This window comes from Ictalurus punctatus, chromosome 6, assembly GCF_001660625.3.
Source record: "Ictalurus punctatus breed USDA103 chromosome 6, Coco_2.0, whole genome shotgun sequence".
NCBI lineage: Eukaryota > Metazoa > Chordata > Actinopteri > Siluriformes > Ictaluridae > Ictalurus > Ictalurus punctatus.
In genome coordinates this window covers 33,404,480-33,424,094 of record NC_030421.2, presented here as the reverse complement: position 1 = coordinate 33,424,094, position 19,615 = coordinate 33,404,480, and the positions used below count along the sequence as shown (strand labels likewise).

The 19,615-nt window shown below is 40.9% G+C and overlaps 1 protein-coding gene across 1 annotated transcript; it reads left to right on the top strand.

Annotated features, from left to right (window-relative positions):
* The first annotated feature begins 2,686 nt into the window (after positions 1-2,686).
* LOC108266370 (prostaglandin F2 receptor negative regulator) lies at positions 2,687-17,737 on the top strand. The gene is made up of 9 exons (XM_017469558.3): positions 2,687-3,086; positions 5,225-5,596; positions 6,514-6,930; positions 7,533-7,916; positions 10,558-10,977; positions 11,598-11,993; positions 12,683-12,790; positions 15,705-16,013; positions 16,146-17,737. The coding sequence occupies exons 1-9, from the start codon at positions 3,035-3,037 to the stop codon at positions 16,304-16,306; spliced, it is 2,619 nt and encodes an 872-aa protein (XP_017325047.1). The 5' UTR covers positions 2,687-3,034; the 3' UTR covers positions 16,307-17,737.
* Positions 17,738-19,615: the final 1,878 nt, after the last annotated feature.

Here is a 19,615-nt window from a genome sequence, read left to right as displayed (position 1 = left end):
TTTCCATTTTGATATTTTATTTGTCCCTATTTAGTAAAGAAGATTCCTTTGTTTGAGTACGCCATTTTGGCAACTGCTGTGGGTGTTTCTCAAAGGAAGGCTTCATCCTAGAAGAGTCCTTCTGAGGCTTGTAGGCGAGAGTTCTCAGCATTGAATGCTGGAATGAGACAGCCTAGCAGCACTGAATGGCCTACTAAACATTTGGCCATATCTGATTGGGGGGGGGGCGTGACCCCCTCAATGTCTATGGTGGTTAAGGCCCTGTATCTGTTGTTTGCAGGTTAATGATTATGCAATTAAAATTGAAGTAGGGAGGGACGACGTTAACCCGTCATGCATGTAGCGCACTTGTCAATTGGCTAAAACCTCCATCGAGTAACACTAGTAGCCTAATTACTACTGTATAAATAATTATTATTATAGATAAATCGAATACATGCTTGAGATTTGATAAAACGGTTTAAAAAAATACTGTGGGCCTCTAGGATACAGCCTAGGTTAGCCTGTGCATTACTCCTCCCCTGCATGACAGTATTGCCACAATATTTTGACATATAATATAAGTACTATTGATTTTTTTTTTGTAGACTAATTGTAGTATTGTAATACTTTTTAAAAATCTTTATATTAACATTAATTATACAGTGCAATCATATGACCAAGGGTGATTCTAGAGTCTGTTGGGGCCCTAGGCAAAAAATTCTCATAGGGCCCTTCCAACCAGCCTTCATCACTGTTATGTTTTACAGTGGGAAGAAGTATTGTATGCGTCAGCATTTTTTTTTTCAATAAATATATGTCCTGTGAGGCTATTCACATGAAATTTCACCAGAAATCCGGAAATATAAAGAATTCACAACATTAAAGTTGGTAAATGAAGTTCTGTGTAATAAAGAGGAATGACACGGGGAAAAAAGTATTGAACACGCTAACTGAAATTTATTTAATACTTAGTGGAGAAGCCTTTGTTTGTAATGACGGCGTCAAGACGCTTCCTGCATTAAGAAATTACTCGGCTGCTGCATTCAGGTGAGATTTTGGGCCGTTCTTCTAAACATATTGCCTTTAAATCTGGCTCAATTGGATTCAAGTCATGTGACTGACTGGTCCATTCTAAAGCTTTCTCTGACACCAATTAAGAGATTTCTTTGCTGTATGCTTGGGGAAAAATGAACTTTTCAACGATAGTCTAATTTTTTTATTGCACCTGTAGTTGGCTACATAAATGTTACAATTCCAAAGACTCGTACAAGTATCTGACGCTAGATGGCGCTATAGTTCTATTCTATTTGTAAAAACACAAATTTGATGGTTCTTATGACAAGTCTTTAGAATAGCTTACATTTGTCTTGTACTGATGCTGTTATAAATAAGTGTATTTGTTTTGATTAAAAAAAATCATACATACTCCCCTGCTGTTGTCCCATACAGTCTGTTGCAAAAGTTTGCACCCCCATGGTTTTTCAGTGAAAGAAGAAGCACCTCTTATCTTAAAAAGTATTTCAAGATTAAACATTAAGTGGGGTTGTATTCAGCAACAGTCTGACAACTACCCAAAACATAAGGAAAACCAACAGAAAAGTACTTTTAAACCCTCTCTATCTCTGCCTTATTTAAAGAATGAAGTGTATGATATACAGTATGTCGAGAAGAATGGGCAAACATTTGCCAAGCAAGTTTGAACAGGATGAGAGGGGGTCTGGTCATGGCTGAATATTTACAGCTAAGAAGTTGTTCAAAGGATGCAAAAGAGATATGAGGTAGTTATTATTAAATAATATTCTAAATATTAAACTCAGATTATTTGGGGTTTTTTTTCCTTCATCTATTAAACTCTTGCGTATGTGCCATTTCTGACTTTATCTTTAGACTGATTGGTTGATTGGGTGATATGGGGCGAGATTTGCGATGGGTAACTCGATCAGGAGTTACTCTCGGGTGGATCATGTACTTATTTTGTGCAGTGATGCCGTCTCATATCTTCAGGGTCCCGTTTCGATCCTGAGCTGTCTGTGTAGAGGTTCTGTGCATGTTCTAGTGTTGTCTGTGTGGGATTCCTCCATGTTCTCTGATTTCCACCCACTTCTCAAAAACATACCAGTGAGTAGACTGGCTATGGTAAAATTGCCCCTAGGTGTGAATGTGTGCATGTGTGTGTGTGCGTGCATAATGCCAATTCAGGGTGTGTCCACCCTGTGTTGCCCAGTGTTCCTGGGATAGGCTCTTACTAGACCCTGACTAAGATAAAGCTATTACTCAGGGTGAATGAACGGATGGATGTATGGATGGATGAGTGAATAATTCAGGGCGCGGCAGAACATAATGTCATCAGTGCAGAAACTATGCATAGAACCATGACTCATAAGGCAAAATCTCCTGAGCAAACATAAAGTATTAAATTAATCGAAACTCTTAAGTTGGATATTTAATACCAGTGACAGAGCTACTTTGTATAAGACTGCTGACATTCAAATAAATATTCAAAGAGAAATCCACACTGAATCCTGCATGTCCTCTAGTCATAGCCGACGCATTGCGTGCTGTTCAGTGGAGATGCGAACACAGAAGTCGAGGCGGTGCTAAAACGTGCACACTGTCTCCAGACGTTTGAAGTTATTATAGGAGAGCTAATTAGCAGGCGTGCTGCGCCTGCGCATGCGCACTCGGCATTGTTCGCGAACGTTTGGTGCCTGGGGTGCGGTGATTCACCTGCGGGTAGCGGACTGCGCGCAGTCTCAAGCAGCGTCTCGTCCAATTGAAAAACAGCACCGAAACCTAACTTCCGGCCACAGCGTTCACGCCACACTCTGGTGTAGGTAACCTCCACGAAACATGCGCCAAATCCTCGGGACTTTTGTGTTGTGAAAGTTTTTCGGATTGCGGTTCCTGGAGAAGTTGGAACGAGTTTGCGGCGCTTTTGGTTGGTCTGAGTGGCCGATTAGAGGAACGTTTACGCGCAGGACAGACGCAGATCTTTGCGCGGTTTGGTTTCACAAAGGCGATCCCGTGGGAACATTTCAAGCGCTTTGTCAAGATGCGGAAAGAAAAAGGAGCTTTCCGTCTTTTCGGGTTGTTCACGGCGCTCGGTAAGTTGCCTCGTTGATCACGGAACTACGCGATCGTCCCACTCCGATGTGTTTGTGCTGGAAAGTTTGGAGGTTTTTGTTTTTTGGGGTGGGTTTAAGAGCACGCTCGCGGTTCTTGGCCTCATCTCCTCTCCTCTCAAAGCCTTGGGGAAATGGAAGGGTGCTGATCGCTAGGCTGGATCATTGAGATATATATATATATATATATACCAGCAGCAAGATAAAGAAAGTTTGTATGAGTTAATTGAGTCATGTGATAGTCCAGGAAACGTTCCTCTTAGTTGTGTATATGTAATATAACATAACACAACATAATATATACACTCACCAGCAGCAAGATAAAGAAAGTTTGTATCAGTTAATTGAAAGTCATGTGATAGTCCAGGGAACGTTCCTCTTAGTTTTATTAATATATATATATAAAGGACAGTGCTTACTGCTGGTATGAGGTGTTTTGGAAACAAGCCTAGAATGGTTAAGTAGCTGGGAGCTGGCAGAAATGTTTATCTGGATATCTAGAGTGTGTTGGGTTTGTACTGTGGGAGCCTCCTGTAATAATATTTAGCATTGAGTTCTTTTTGTGTCACAGTATGGCTTTTCTGAAGTTTTGATTCTTCTTCCTTGAGCTAAAGTGTATTTACCAGGAGGAGGAGGAGGAGGAGGAGGAGGAGGGGGGGGGGGGGGGGGGCATTTATTAACGAGTCTTAATCATTATCTATTTGATCACACTTTCACTTTTATCAGATACAATTTATACAAAGGGTAATTGATGTGATGATTTTACACTAGCCTGGATTTTTCTTTGTTTACTCATAGAGCTGTTGCTTGAATAAGTAAAGTGTGTAGGTGGATAGGTGTGTGTGTCATTTCTGATTAACACTTGGTTGGGAAAAAAAGGAACAGAAATCATTTGTTCCAGTAATTGAAATTCAGGCTTAGTCAGAGGCACCAATAGAATCACAATTCCTCTTGTTGTATCGTTAAATATTGTTGCTCTTCTCATTTAAAAAAATTAATTAAAAAATCTTTATTTATTTGATTTCTTTGGCTTGAAACATGTTGCCAGTACATGTAGAGGCAAGCCTTTACGTGTCTGCTGTCTTTGTGTGCTTCTGTTTCGCTGCCTATTTTATTTTTTATTTTTTGTATTTCCTTGTTTTCAGAAACAGTCTCAGGGTTATCATGGTCTTGCTCAATCCGTGATTTATCTTGTTGTTCATTTCAGTCTATGGCTTCCTTGCTGCCTGTACTTGTTTATAACTACAACGGAAAAAATCTAAACATTTATTATAGTAATGTGTTTCTTGATTCAGTCGTTAGAACAAGTTGAGGACCATAGAAGGTTGCTTACAATTAACGTTTCCATAAATGGTGTGCTTTTCTGTATTTGGCTTTTAAATGATGCCTGAGAGTTCTGGCACTTGTTTCTAAAGTGCCTGCGACAGGCCTTGTTTATACGGTGCGCTAATAGTTGTGCAATGAGTACCTCTATTCTGTTCTAACTACCATTCGATCTTTTTTCCTCCCACCGTTCGTTGTAATTTATCGGTCCCTTTTCTTTATTTTGAAACAAAAGCAATACCGGTTTTCAAATATGTTGTGTAGCAACCCTTTGGCACTTTAATGAATGGTCCATTTCATTTTATCTCATCCATGTCATCCCCCTCCTCTGCACTGTAAAGGGAGTTTGGGCTTGACTAGGGTCAGTGGTGGTGGTGGGCTAGAGCCTCAGCCTGACACTCTACCGAATCTTGCCAATTAGCAGTCACTACTACCCCATTTCTCCGTTTCACTTTATAGCCTGTATGGTGTAATTTCATCATTTTCATTTCTGCACCCGTGTTTATGGTGGCGAAAGCATATGTACAACGGCTGAAGATGAGCCCACAGAAGAGAACTGCCTAGCGGTGGAAACGCACGTTTCTCTTCGATTCCTTGCTCAATAACCTTTCGGCCGACTTCTCACAATTTTTCTCATAGGAGGAGTTGTTCAAAATAACTAAAATCTGCTTTAGATTGTGGTGTTCTTTCCATCGTTAGAGTCATGTGTGTAGGTAAGCTCAGCTCAAGGATTGCAGTCGAGTGATTTAAATGTTAAAATGACGTACATGTAAATAACTTCCATAACTCTGTTTCAGCTGTGCTGTGTGAGAGTAGGGTGGTGAAAGTGCCTGCTGGTCCACTGGTGCGGGTCGAGGGCCAGTCTGTGTCCATTCGCTGTGATGTCTCGGACTACGAGGGGCCGCCCGAGCAGGATTTCGAATGGAACCTGATGCTGGATAGCAAAAACAGTCTCCAGCTCATCTCCACTTTCGATCCGACGTACACAGACGCAGCAATGGTTGACCGGGTCAAGAGTGGCGATATCAGCATTACGAAACTGGCAGATGACTCAGTAGAACTGACTATAAGAAAAGTCAGGGCCTCGGACAGCACCACCTATCGGTGCAGTACACCCAGCACTGATTCGTCCGTCAAAGGAAACTACCATGCAGATGTGGAACTTAAAGGTGGGTTGTTGTATTGTACTCTCTTTACATTACTGTTTTTACTGAGCTGTTTTTATACCATAAAACAAAATCACACGGGGCAATGATGGCGTTTTAAAAATAAACAATAAGGAATTAAAAAAAACAAGGTGGAACTAACTGTGTAATGCTTATAGAAAAGATATAAATGTATCTGTTCAGTCAGTTGTGAAATCTGTTTTTAGCTAATTATGGGTTAACTTGGGGAACGGGGCTATGACGTCTCAGTGCAACAGGAAACGGCATGGAGCTTTCATTCCAACCGAATGACCGGGGTCAACTGAGACATCATTACACATTCCATGAATGATCATTAGGATTTATAGTTGTTCAGATCATATTCTGTTATATATGCAATAGAATGACATAATGTGTCTTTAATGTACTGGAAAGACGTTGTGTGTTTTAGTTTGTTTGTAATATGTTATAAATAATTTTACAGTGTAATGTACATTGGGGCAAACTGGAGATGTTAAAATGTGAATTTTGGGAGATTGATGAACTACGTATTTCCATATTGATCTATGAAAGTTAAATGGGACGTTTACTACATACCTTGAGACATGACCTCCCAGGATGAGGAACCCTTGAGTAACCACCAGAACTTAAGAAAAGAGAGAGTTTGCTTAACTGCTGTATATCTCTGAAGTAGAGGAAATGAACTAGGATTTACCGTACTATAATATAATCTGTTACTTATTTGGTAAACGTGGCTGGTCAGGATGATCAGAAATGGTCAGATAAACTTAATCGTTTCCCCTTTTATGTGAACAGCAGATGTACCCCGTAAAGTTATTTGTTATTAGTAAAGTTTATTAGTTAAATGTGTGACGTTGTAAATTCTAACAGACAGTGAATCAGTTTGAAGCATGAAATGAATTGTAATTCTTTTTGTACAGTTATTGGTGACTCTCTCAAAGTGGCTACAGCCATTTCTCAGCCTGAAGTCTCAGAAGGCGAGTCAGTGAAGCTGCAGTGCAACATCAGTCGGGCCTACACAGCACACACTTCCCTGTCGGTCACTTGGTCTGTTAGAAAAGATGCTACCTCACTGGAAGAGCTCTTGACGTTTGGACCAGACGATGGGATGAAGTTGGGACAGGCCTTTGCTGAGCGTTATGCAAATGGTGAACTTATCTTGGTGCTGTCTGGCGGTGGCAGTTATGGCTTGATCCTGAAGGGGATGAAACCAATGGATCAGGGTGCTTATGTATGCACAGGCAGAGAGTGGACAAGGCAGCCTGGAGGAGGGAAGGGCTGGCAGACTATTCTAGAAAGGAGTGAAGAAATGGGGAATGTTTCAGTCACACCCTTAGGTGAGTAACAGGGTTTTGTTTTGTTTTTTTTGTTGTTTTTTTCAGAGTTTGAAGTGACAAAAGAGAACAGGTCACATTAATCTGTTCTGTTTAACTGCTGCAGCTGAGTCATTAATTGAAAAAATATACAAACCTTTGTTAGTAATAAATAAACGTACATATTGTGGCTACGTTTGTGCAAATTACGTTTAATGATTGTCATTTTCACTGCTTTTCCATTAGTTTAGCAGCTAGTATCTTTTGTGTAAAGTGTGGGTATAATCTACAGTACCCAATATCTTAGGATTCAAATCTAGAATGACTTCTAGACTTCAGCCATGAGCTCTTTTATAAATCCTCTCTTTCATTTTGAAGCACTATGAAGAATGACATGAAAGTGCACAGGGATGCGGCATGACCATTTCATAGCATTTTATTAAACCCCCCCCCCCCCCCCCCCCCCCGCATTTACAGCCATTCCATGCAGTGCAGACCCAGCAGTGTTAAGAGAGAGTAATCCAGTGTTCTCAAAGTTATTGCCTTGGTTTAATAAATGGATTTCAGGCAATATTTTCATGTCCAGCTGAGCGCTTTGTGACCGAATTCTTTCTCTGGTGTTTTAGCCCAATCTCTGGTGGTTTCAATGGAGAAGAATATTACACTCAGTATGGACGACACTCTGAATCTGACCTGCTCAGTAGCTGCTAATGGCCTGCTTTCTCTGGGCATGGAGGTGATATGGCGTGTCAAGGGATTTAGCGGCGCTGACAACCAGCGGGTGCTGCTCCATGTTGGACGTGACGGTCAAGTGCTGATTGGCTCCGAGCTTGTGAGCATGAGCAGGGTTCAGCCAGGCACTTTCAGGCTTCTCCTCCCCAAAGCGCAGAACTCTGACTCCGGCCTGTACTCATGCCAGGTGAAGTGCTGGTTGCCACAGGGCAGTGGAGGATGGTACCGGGCCGCTGAGAAAACCTCTGATCCTATCCAAGTTCGGGTAATACAGCTGGGTAAGAAGATTTATTTATTTATTTATTTATTTATTTATTTAAATCAGTTCACATTCTTTGCTTTTTTATTTTTGCTTCCCCTTGTACCATAAAAATCCTGCTCATTTTCCTTGTTCCAGCCTTTTGCCTTCAGCGGTGTTGGGTTGAGTGTTTGCCTCCTCCACAACCACCTTATCGCATACACTTCTACTTTCTGCATCTTGAACATTATAAACACTGTGTGCATATAGTATTAAGTATCCAGTCAAGCCTTACCAGTGGGTTGTGCAATAGTTAGCCACCCTAAAAAACCTGTTGGTCCTCTTAAAGTTTACAAAAAGTATGAGTAGGTGATGTATGTTGTCTGATACGATCTCAAATCTCTTATTTGGGGAAAATAGTTTGCTGTTTGTTGTTTTCCATATATCAGAAGAGTGAACTACATACATATTTTGGATCCTTCGCACTGTAGGGAAGAAGGTCTTGAAGATGTTTTTAACACATTAAAAGCACTCCTAGCTAAGCTGTGTCCTCACCCCTTACATCATCAGGCTGCAGTCTGCCTGAGGCTGCAGAAAGCCCCAAGTATTACCAAGAAGTTCCTTTCACTTTCCCTCTGATAAACTGTAGTAATGTCCACCTACCTTCTAGTACACCTGTGTTCCTGTAAGTTCCACAACACATTATGCAGTTTGGTGTAGATCTCGAAAATATATCCTGAGATCACTATGGGATATGGATACAGATCAGTGGCTTTATACAAAGTTCTTAATTACACCATGCAAACATTTTAACCTTTTCAGGATGCATTATTCTGTCTGCTATGCTTTTAATCATACATTCTTTTTTGTTTGTTTGTTAGTTAGTGCTGTTGGGTTTGGATTTAGTGCTCTGTCTGTCCTCTCTGGGGCAAAGTAATGGCATAGCACTGTTTAAGTTTCAACAGTCACATAACTTTAAATCTTTATTTTACAGTAGATGATGTTACAAAATTGGCAAATGGAGGGGGAAGACAATAAAATTGCCCTAGGTTCATGTTCATTTCTGTTTAAATACACGGATTCTACACTGAGCCACTGTTTCTGCCTGTGATCCCAGTCGTAATGGGCCTCTGTTTGCTGTAACTCATTTTGCATTTGTGCTTTTCTTTCTCTTGCACACCAGCCTATGGTGAAGGTTAGAGGAAGAACCAGTACAACTACTGTCTGTGGGTTGGTTCCTCTTTGCAAATGTAGAAGGAAGTGTTCTGTGCTGCCAAGAGCTATATTGTATTAGTTCAGTGTCTGTGTGTTAAACGCTCTGTGAATATGTCTGCTCTAGAAATAGTCCAGTGTGTTCATTTATTACTCGTTATCATGTTTTCAAGTCCAAAAGGCCATGTGGTTTTACGTGTGCGTGTGTGTGTGTGTGTGTGTGTGTGTGTATCTGTACTAGGGCTGTCACGATACCAAAAATCTAGTAGTCGGTACCGATACCACCAAAAGTACTCGATACCAAAGTCGATACCACGGTGTGGTATAAAAATAAAATACAAAACTCTGCTGGAGGACATCCTCCTCTGGCCAAAACTAAAAAGAGAGCGAGATAAGGAGAGAGGGGGATATTTTAGTTATCAAACACTGTCTGACAATGAGTGGAGGTGCACTCCTAAACATGCACGCACGCACACACACACACAAACACATACGCACGCACGCGCACACACACACATACGCACGCACGCGCACACACACACACCTTATACTCTGGATGCAAGCATTAGTTTAAATTCAGTGATATGGTGGCAGACCAAAAAGATTTATTAAAAGCATGAGCATGTGAATAATTATGAGTGACATGAGGCCACGTTTAGCTGACAGGACACGGGCTGAATGGAGATGCATGGTGTCCATTAGGAGGTGGTTTATAACACTGCAATGTGTTAGCGTCATTGACAAATAACTGGCTATCGCTAACATTACATGGAGCATAACGTTAGTTGGTTTCATGGCAACAATGCAGCCGCCTCAAACAAACATAATATAGGACCAGTCTTTCAGGTGCTTCACCAAATTCCAGGTGTTTCCTCGCTTTGTTTGAAATGAATGATTGCTTGAATGGTTGCACACCTGCGTCAGAGCGTCAGTTATTTTTGTTGTCATCCACCTCAAATGCGACGTATTTACATATTCCATAGCACCTTTCCTCTCAACGAGTCGTGGTGGAGCTAAACTTCTGTAGTTTTTCCCGTGTGCTTGTAGTTGTTGTTTTTCTTCTTCACCACTTTAGCTAAAACACTTGCAGCTTCATTACCAACAGTACTTATGCTACTGCAGAAAAACAAGTTCCGCCTGCATATGTAATTGTACCTGCTTGTATCTGTGTGACACTGTGCCTGTGTGCCTGCGCCAGCATCTGCGTGTGTCTGCGCCTGCGTGTGTCTGCGCCTGCGTGTGCGTGTATGCTGAGACTGAACAACGACAGCTGGAACAAGCAAGAATGTAAATCCTTTATGCTCCTCTAGCATAAGGCTGTTTTATCAGAGGTCAACTGTATGGTACCATCTACCGTTCGTATTGTAGTGGCAAGCAAGATAAGCAGATGTGGACTTTTGACAAGATATAGTTAATGCTTTTTAAATGACCTTCAACAAATGACTGATTCTCACTTCTCTGTATCACAGAACCAGATTTTAAGGTGGGTCTCACAGGCCGTCAGCTCCCCCAGTTCACAGATGACCCCACCGTGCTGCTCTGTGAGGTGACCGATCTACTAAACCTGCAGGGTGGTCGTCTGGGTGTGACCTGGTCCTACAGCAAAATGCAGGATAACACATCTCAGACCATAACCACCATCGCTTCCATAGATCATCAAGGGATACTTGTACCAGGAGATCTGTATCAACAGCAGCTGGGTAATGGAAATATAGCAGTGACTCGCAGTGATCTGAGTACATTCAGGCTGCAACTGCTGCACACTCAGGACAAGGACATGGGCTTTTACTCCTGCAGTGTTGCAGCCTGGACCCGTGGCCACCAGGAAAAATGGAACAAGGCCAAAGAGCTTAAGTCCAAGCCTGTCGGAGTACAGTGGTCCTCTAAGAGTAAGCACCAAAAAGTTCCTTTTTTCTCGCTCTGTAGAGTTGATCATTTCACATCATCTTAAAGTTCTTCACTTCAAAATTAATCATGTCCTTGGCGTTAAATAAGAAATCTGCTATGGTCAATTCATAGGTTTGTTAAGTGTTTGTGGGATAAGACATCTTATGGTTATTGGCAAATACACAAATGTTATGTTCTTGCATTTTTGGGTAATTAGTTGCTTATTCATTCCTCGCTGCAGCAAATTCAGTCAAATTAGCAAGGTCACAGTAATGGACATGAAAGATGATGATGATTGAACATGCCTTATGACTTCTGTTTCATAATGCAATCACACATGAGAATAAGTGGCTTTTAATTGTGGAAATAATTAGGTCTGCTTCACAACAGTTTCTACACACAAAGATCTTTCTCTTCGAGAGTGAACAAGATCCACTTTTCATTCCACTAAGCCTCAAATTCCAGTGCTATGGAGTAACACTGTGTTAATAATTTGTATTAGTGGTTCATTTGTTCTACTGCTGGCTTGTGGACCTGTTCGCAGTAGATTTGATTTTCAACTGTTCTTCAGTGTAGAAAACATGGAATGTTTTGGAGTTAACCTTTAAACCTTTGCTTGCAGCACCAGTGCTCAGTGTGGCAGCTGACCAAGTGAGAGGGGCCTCGACAGGTGGCTCCATATTCGAGATGAGCTGCAAGGTGACTGGTCAGAACATGCAAAACCCCAGCTATTCAGTGCTCATCCGCTTTGAAGAGACGGCAGGTGGAAAGTCGCGTAAAGTTCTGTCTCTGAGTGCAGACTCCACACTGCAGCTGGAGCAAGGAAGCCGTGCTGATGGTGTGGCTCTAGATAAGACTGGCCCACTAGAGTACCGCTTCCGTCTATATGGGGCTCAAGTCTCTGACCGAGGCTTCTACTACTGTGATGTGACCGCTTGGACACGTGATCAAAGCAACACCTGGAACAACAGAGTCAGTGCCGAGTCAAATAAAATACAGCTTGCCTTTGCTGACACAGGTATCACCCTGCAAATCTGATTTACATTTAGAACAGTTGAGAGGCTGCCTGAGTGTTACTGCTATTTATAGTTCATTGTTCATTGGCTGTTTCATTGCCCTGATCAGCCCTAGATATAAACTTCCTCGGGGCAAATTGCTGCTGCTGCTGCTTATAGAGCCCTTCAGTCTTTTCAGTCTATACAAGATTTTGCAGAGATTTTAGCGGCCATGCTTGATTTTGTGATGACATCACATGACACGTCTTGGTCCAAATCTGTGGTCATTTTGAAAAATATTTATTTTGAATATTGCAAAGTTTCCTTTATTTTTCGTTAATTGCCACAATGGAACAATTCTGTAGGGACTGTCTTTTCAACACTGTGTGTGTGTGTGTGTGTGTGTGTGTGTGTCTCATCTTGGCAAAACTGAAGCCCATTCAGGCTTCCAGCCCAGCACTAAAGTGCTTATTTGCTAATTAACATAACGAGAGGAACAGAATGACACAAATAACTTCTCAAAAGCTGCCTTAACACTTTGAAAGGTTTAGACATACCAGCCTACAGTTTTCTTCACTGCATCACTGATCTAACAGTCTGATTTACTTAGGAGTCGTCGATAAGAAATCATGTGATGTTAAAATCGTGTGTGTGTGTGTGTGTGTGTGTGTGTGTGTGTGTGTGTGTGTGTTCGTGTCCCTTTCCCTCACAGGTCCAGTGTTCAATGTCTCCATTTACTCAGAGAGCAGTCAGGTTAAGCCTGGGGACACATTCAAAATGGAGTGCATCATGTCTGTACAGGGGGCTACATCCATAACAGGCAAGTAGTCAGTCATTTGTATTGTAGTAAACATAAGAAAACAAATATCACGTATCTCTAAGAACATGCGGGAAGTCTTGTTTCTGCCTGTAGCAGGTAGCAAGGTGAGTACAGCTGATGTATGTACACTCTGAAGACAGACGTGGGATTTTGAGACTTTCCACTACATCTCCACTATGTTTCGTGTTGTGAGCATCAATCATATTGGGGTTTTTTTTGTTGTTGTTGTTTTAATTTTTTTTTATTATTATTTATTTATTTTTTTGTAAGGGTATTTTATTTTGTCTGCCCACATATAAAAAATTTTTGCAGTTGTCGTTCTGTAGCTTAATAGCATGGAGTAATGTGGAGGGCTGCAGTTCCAGGTCCTGTTTGAGTTGCGTGTTTGCAGAAGATTCATTGTTGTAGGGTATTATGTTGCTAAGTAATACAAGGCAATGTTCCTTCCTTGATCCAGTCTTTGTGATGCCAGGTGTGTAAACTCACTTCCTGTTTCTTAGTTTGGACAGAAGTGCCGAATGTTGTGTGTATATCTGTTTTCATATACAAAATCCTTTACTAATTGGAATAATTCCATTAATCTCTTGTCCTGAAAACTGTAAAGAAAGGCTGGAATGACAATGCAATCCATGTGCGTCAGACTAGTGAATTTAACCGAGTTGCACGATTCGTTTTTGTTACCTTTTCAATATTATACTGTTTTAAATGGGATGGTTGTATAATTTTTAGAAAAATCCTTTTTAATGCTGCATTTAAATAATCTGTCGTTGTACTTTGTCTATAGGAGAATCAAATTGTGCTTTCATTATGGTGCAAGTTTGTGTCTGCAGTATTGGGCTTTAACTATAACTACTTTTTTGGTGGGGAGGAACTTGCAGCGACTTCCCAGCACTATACGGCTCTAAAACATGAATTCAGAACATATTAAGTTTGCTTTATTTAGTTATTTACTTGTAAAATTGTAAATGCCTGTTCTATGGTGTAATGCATTCATTCAGATCTGAATCGTCATTGCTTAACACTAAGCCTGAACAATTTTCTCTTCTATCTAGTGAATTGACCCACCAATACAGCAATACGTGTCCAAATAAAATGCCAATATGTAATACAAAGTTTCCCATTGTATCGCTATCTTTTTCTTTTTTTTTTAAAAAATTGAACACTATAGAGAATAGCACACTTATTTCAAGGCTAATATTGGCCTAGTTGTTATTCATAGATTCAGAATAAGGGCCATTGTTCTCCCCTAAGGCCCTGAAATTATCTATGGTTCATAGAAAGCTCCTGCTATTCCTGTCTGAGTGCTCTGCTCCTGCTGTCGTCTCTGCACTCGTTTCCATTCCGTTACTAGGACTGTACACTGTAATGGAAAGAACTGAGCTCACCACTCCATAAAAAAGCAAATAGCACAATAGCGCGAAGTGCTTGAAGCCATCCATCTTGGAGAATCATTTTCGATGCATTATAGTTTTCAACAATTTGTCATTTAATTTTGTATTTTGAATCATCTGGTGGAAGGAAGATGGACTGTGGAGTGATTTTAGCTATATTTTTCGGCTCGGTCGCAGATCAAGAGAAGCGAAAGAAAGATCTGCTGTACTTTGAAATCATAGAAGGAGAGCACTGACTGTTTTTTTTTAACAACATTCAAAGCGACCTGAGCAATAACAAGTGGTTCGGATGGGAATGAGGTGTGGCGTTTAGTGAAGCCTTGGAACGGAGTTTGAGGCAAGAATATATTAAAATGGATGTTTGTCTTGGCTCTATTTTAAATTCAGATGGGAAAAGTGTGTCCTTATCTTCATCACCAGCATTATGATTACTTCACACCCTTGATCTTATCTAGACAAAGGCTGTTCATTTCTGGATGGATATGACCTTACCTACCATGCTCTCCGAATGTATTGGAGCGGCAAGGCCAATTCTATTGTTTTTGCAGTTCTCTGAAGACATTTAGGTTGAGGTCAAGAGCTTAATATGAGACAATAGATCAGAATTTCAGCTTTCATTTCCTTACATCTAGTTGTGTTAAACATCATCACCATCATGAGTTCCAGCATCGATAACGATGAGTGAGTCTCTTCCAGAAGCAGCCATGCAAGCCCAAGCCATGACACTACCTCCCTTTTTTTTTTTTTTTTTTTTTTTTTTTTTTTTTTGGGGGGGGGGGTCCTAACAGCTCTTAATGTTTCTTCCTTCAACTCTTGTTGTTTTCGTTACATTATACCAGTTATATCTGACTGGTATAATAACAATCATATGCCTGTTGGTTATTATACCAGTGTTTTTTTTGTTTTTGTTTGCTTTTTTTGGGGTAGGGGTTTGGCTTTTTTTTTCAGGATTGATTGAGCAATAGCTCTGATAGATTTTCCCTTAGTTCTCAGCTTCAAAATGGCTCGCATTTCACCCATTGGCAGCTCTCTGAAATTCTGATCTATTGTCTCATCTTTTGATCTCAAACCCAAATGTCTTGAGTGAATAGCAAAAGTAATAATCGGTCTTGCTGTTTCAATACGCTCGGAGGAGACTGTACATGTATCTTGATGTGAATGCATGTAGTTAAGTCTGTGTTGGAACAAAATGACTTGGCTCCGGTAAAAGCACACAGAGGTGTGGCAGCTCAGTGTTTAGCATTGCACTATGGCCTTTGTGGAGATTCCTCACATAGCAGATGGCATGCATGCAGGGGCCTGTCTGACTGAGTCTCAGTCTTTGAATACTCAAGGAGTTGAGCACTCTTCCTCTTGAAGTAGAAATGTTGAATACATTGAAAAGAACTTTTACATTTATTTTTGCTCTTTCCTATGCAGCATTTCATTGACGCTGTGCTTCATAAAAACGTTGAAAGTCTCTTTTTAGCGGAGTTTCTCCGTTGTGCTCAGATGTTCATTTCTCTTCTCCCCCTGTCCCTCAGGTGAGGTGGGGTATGACGTTGACTGGTTCCAGAGTCCAGCACAGGCAATGGAGAATGGTGCTGTGCCCCTGATCAGCATGGATCACTGGGGAGTGGTAAAGAAGAGCAGAGGAAATGAGAGCACACAGTATTGTGTAGAGCGCACAGACAGGGACAGATTTGTGCTCAGTGTTTACCACATTCAGGACAGGGACATGGGCGAGTACTACTGCACGGCCAAGCTCTGGCATTTCTCTCCTGACACTCGACTTTGGAGTGAGGGGCAGAAACTCACTTCTGGCCCAGTCTTTCTCTCCATCAACCAAGCATGTAAGGATTCTGACATGTTGTAGATTTATATATAATATTTACAAAGAAACTGCAAATGTGTTAAGTAATTTGGCAGACGTGTGTTCTGCATCCATGTTTTGTGTTATAACAATTGTGTTTGTGTCTCTTTAGTGTGGGACTCCATGAAGAACCCAGTGATGTATGGCCTTGGAGCAGCTCTAATTGTTGCCTTACTGTCCATTCTTCTTGGACATATCACTTCCCGCTGCTGCTTCTCCAGAAATCCGATGCACACACCACGCAACAAGCTCATTGACCTGGAGATGGACTGAGCCACATGACCCAAACCAGTCCTCTTCCTCCTGCTAATGTGACCTCATTTTATTTTAACCCACTTCAAGATAGCATGGCTGCTAATGTCCTTAGAAATTGTATTGAGCCAAAAGTATTCAAATATGTGTGTGAGTGCACTGTTCCACGGGAGATTAGGAGAATCTTTACTACTCATGTGCACTCAGGAGGAGGTGGTCACTCCAGTGAGACACACTTGCCGTAACTCAGGATCAAGTTGCTGATGGTGGCCCCATCCACCTTAATGACTGTTCCCGGAATCTGTCCTGGGTTTCAATGTTTTTGGAAGAACTTCATCAGGAACAACATTTTGCGCTCCTTACAGGCATAGAACTGCATTGTGGTGCAGCTATCAAAGCTACATAATGAGGAGCAGATTTTTATTCCTGTATGAACGACTCTCGTGAAAGAGATGCAGAGGGTATAAGACACATGGAACAAGTAGGGAAGCGTATTCTATAGTCGGCTTTCGTCTCCCTTCATTGCCCCAGTCCCGATCCAGATTCATCCCCTGTCACTTCATGACATCAGCCATGCATATCCTGCATCTAAACAGCCTGCCTGTCAGTCAGAGCAGATTCCTGCTGTTCAGAAGAGTTTTATTCAGGACTCCAGCTGACCGTCACTAATGGCCTGGGCCATAGTTTCCTGATCTGCTCCCACAATCCGTCTCTCTTGTGCAAACACTGCTATCTCTTAGGGTATGCTTCGCTACAAGCTAGAGCCCATTGTCTAGAGGCTACTAGTTACTAGAGTTGGGCACTTTGGGGGAGATAATGTGTCCTGCTTGCTCTGCTAGTACAACACACTGGCCTTGCAAAAGCCCTAATAAGTGATCTTCCACTTCATGCTCACAAATGTTCCCTTTTTTCACATATAGCACACATCCTCATGTAGTCACATACTAATTTTATAATGCATTCATTTTTCTTCCCAGAAAATACAACAGCTGCACTGTCCTTGCCCTCAAACTGCATTCAACTGCTCTCTCGTCCATTACAAGCTGTGTCCCCTTTGAAAGCTGCAGCAGCTGTTGGCCTGCAGTCCTCCATTACGTGACTGAGAAACCGTCTAGAATGTGAGCTTTGCTGTATTGATTTAAAGTAAGATTATGTACTTGTCGGTAAAGAGTTCTTTAGGATGAAGTGGACCCAGAACACGCAAACATTCTGCACTATATTGCTGCATGGCGGGACTTTTTAAAATCACTTTTAGGATTTTTGGTTTATTGCTGTTTTAAGTAGTATTTCGGGGGTGTTTTTAAAAAAAAATAATAATTGATGCTGAACCGAGTGCAGCTTTGTGCTTTCCTGTCTTTTGATTAAGTGGTTTTTGAACAGTGTTTAATTCATAAAACAGGAAATAATTCCTCCAAAAACTGATACCATAATAAAAGTTTTTAATAACCACAAGGTAAGATTGGTGTGGTTTTGTTTTTGTGGGGGTTTTTTTTGTGTTGTTGTTGTTGTTGTTTTGTTTGTTTTTTAGTTCTTCCTAGCTTCTTTGTTCTGCATGGTTTGAATAAATTACTGTTTTTCTTATGTTCATGACACGATGTCTTGGTGGTAGTCAAAACAGGATTCCCTCTCGCTACTTTACACTTGCATCTCTCTTTGTTCCGTCATTATTTAACTTTTCCATCTTCAGACTCTGACTTTTTTTTTCCTTTGATAAGTTTCTTTCTTTCTATTATTTTTATTATTATTATTATTTTATTATTATTATTATTATTTTATTATTATTATTTTTTTAACCATTTTTCCTGACTTACCTTCTTTCTGTCCTGCTCTAGCGCTCCTCCTGAAGTGTACTGTTTTCAGGGAATGTGTTTGCTGAACTGGTTAAATGCAGCATGTCCCTTCAGAAGATGTGAATTGCTTGGTTAATATTTTTCTGAGATATGCACAGCATTATGGTTTTTACTCTGAAAATTGACACAAGGCATTTTATTTACCCAAGGTTTAATTATGTTGCATAGTTTTATATCTAATTTAACCAAATATGTAAACTAATGTAAACTAAATGAATACTATCTCCAAGAAAGGAACCAGTCTGTTTTCCGTGAAGCGTTTTACGGTTAAAATCGGGTAATAGTTACAAATAACCTTACCACTTTGAAGTGTTCATTCCAATTACTTTTTTTTTTTTTAAGTGAATCGTACTTCTTTATTTAATTCACCATTCAGAGTGACACCAAGAGACGTTATGTGCCGTTCTGACCGCCTGCCCACAGCAGTACTGAAGTTTGCTCTATAGTTTGTTTAAGGTTTAATTTATGTAATGTGTAACCAGGTTGTCCTTGCTGCACAACAAAAACCGCAAGTCAACATAATGACTCCTGTTTTTAATAATAAAAATAAAGGATTCAGGTTTTTTTAACCCGAGTTTGGAGATAATTTAGAATGGTGAGTCAGATTGATGGTAATTATTACAATCACAGAATACGTGTTGAACTACTGTCACATGTACCTGCTAAATACTATCTGACAATGATGACTAAACTGTAAGTGTATATACTCGTACACTCACCGAGCACGTTATTAGAAGCACTATATTAATAGTGGGTCGGGCCTCCCTTTGCTCTCAAAACAGCCTCAAGTCTCATGAAACCACTGGCATGGTTTTCACAAGATGCTGGGAACATTCATTTTTGATTCTGGTCCCTGTAGATATGATTGCGTTATGCAGTTCCTGCAGATTTTTCAGGTGCACTTTCATGCTGCAATTCTCCCGTTCTACTACATCCTAAAGCTGTTCTATTGGATTCAGATCCGGTGACTGGGAAGGCCACTGAAGAACACTGAACTCATTATCATGTTCATGAAACCAGCTTTGAGATGATGACCTTGTGAGGAGGAGCATTATCATGCAGGAAGTAGGCATTAGAAGATGGGTAAATCAAAAAGATTGATGTTCATGAAGGGATGCACATGGTCAGCAACAATACTCACCACCATTACACTACCTCCACCAGCTTGGACCGTTGACACAAGGCAGTTTGGGTGCATAGATTCGTACTGTTCTAAATTCTGAGCCTACTATCTGTGTACCTCAGGCAGAAATTGAGATTCATCAGACCAGGCTACATTTTTCCAGTCTTCAACTGTTCAGTTTTGGGGAGCCTGTGCACCCTTAGCTTTCTGTTTTGGGCTGACAGAAGTGGAACCCGATGTGGTCTCCTGCTGTTGTAGCCCATTCACCTCAAGGTTCGAGGTCTTGTGCATTCTGAGATGATTTTCTGCTCACAACAATTGTATGTGGTCATCCGAGTTACTGTAGCCTTTCTGTCA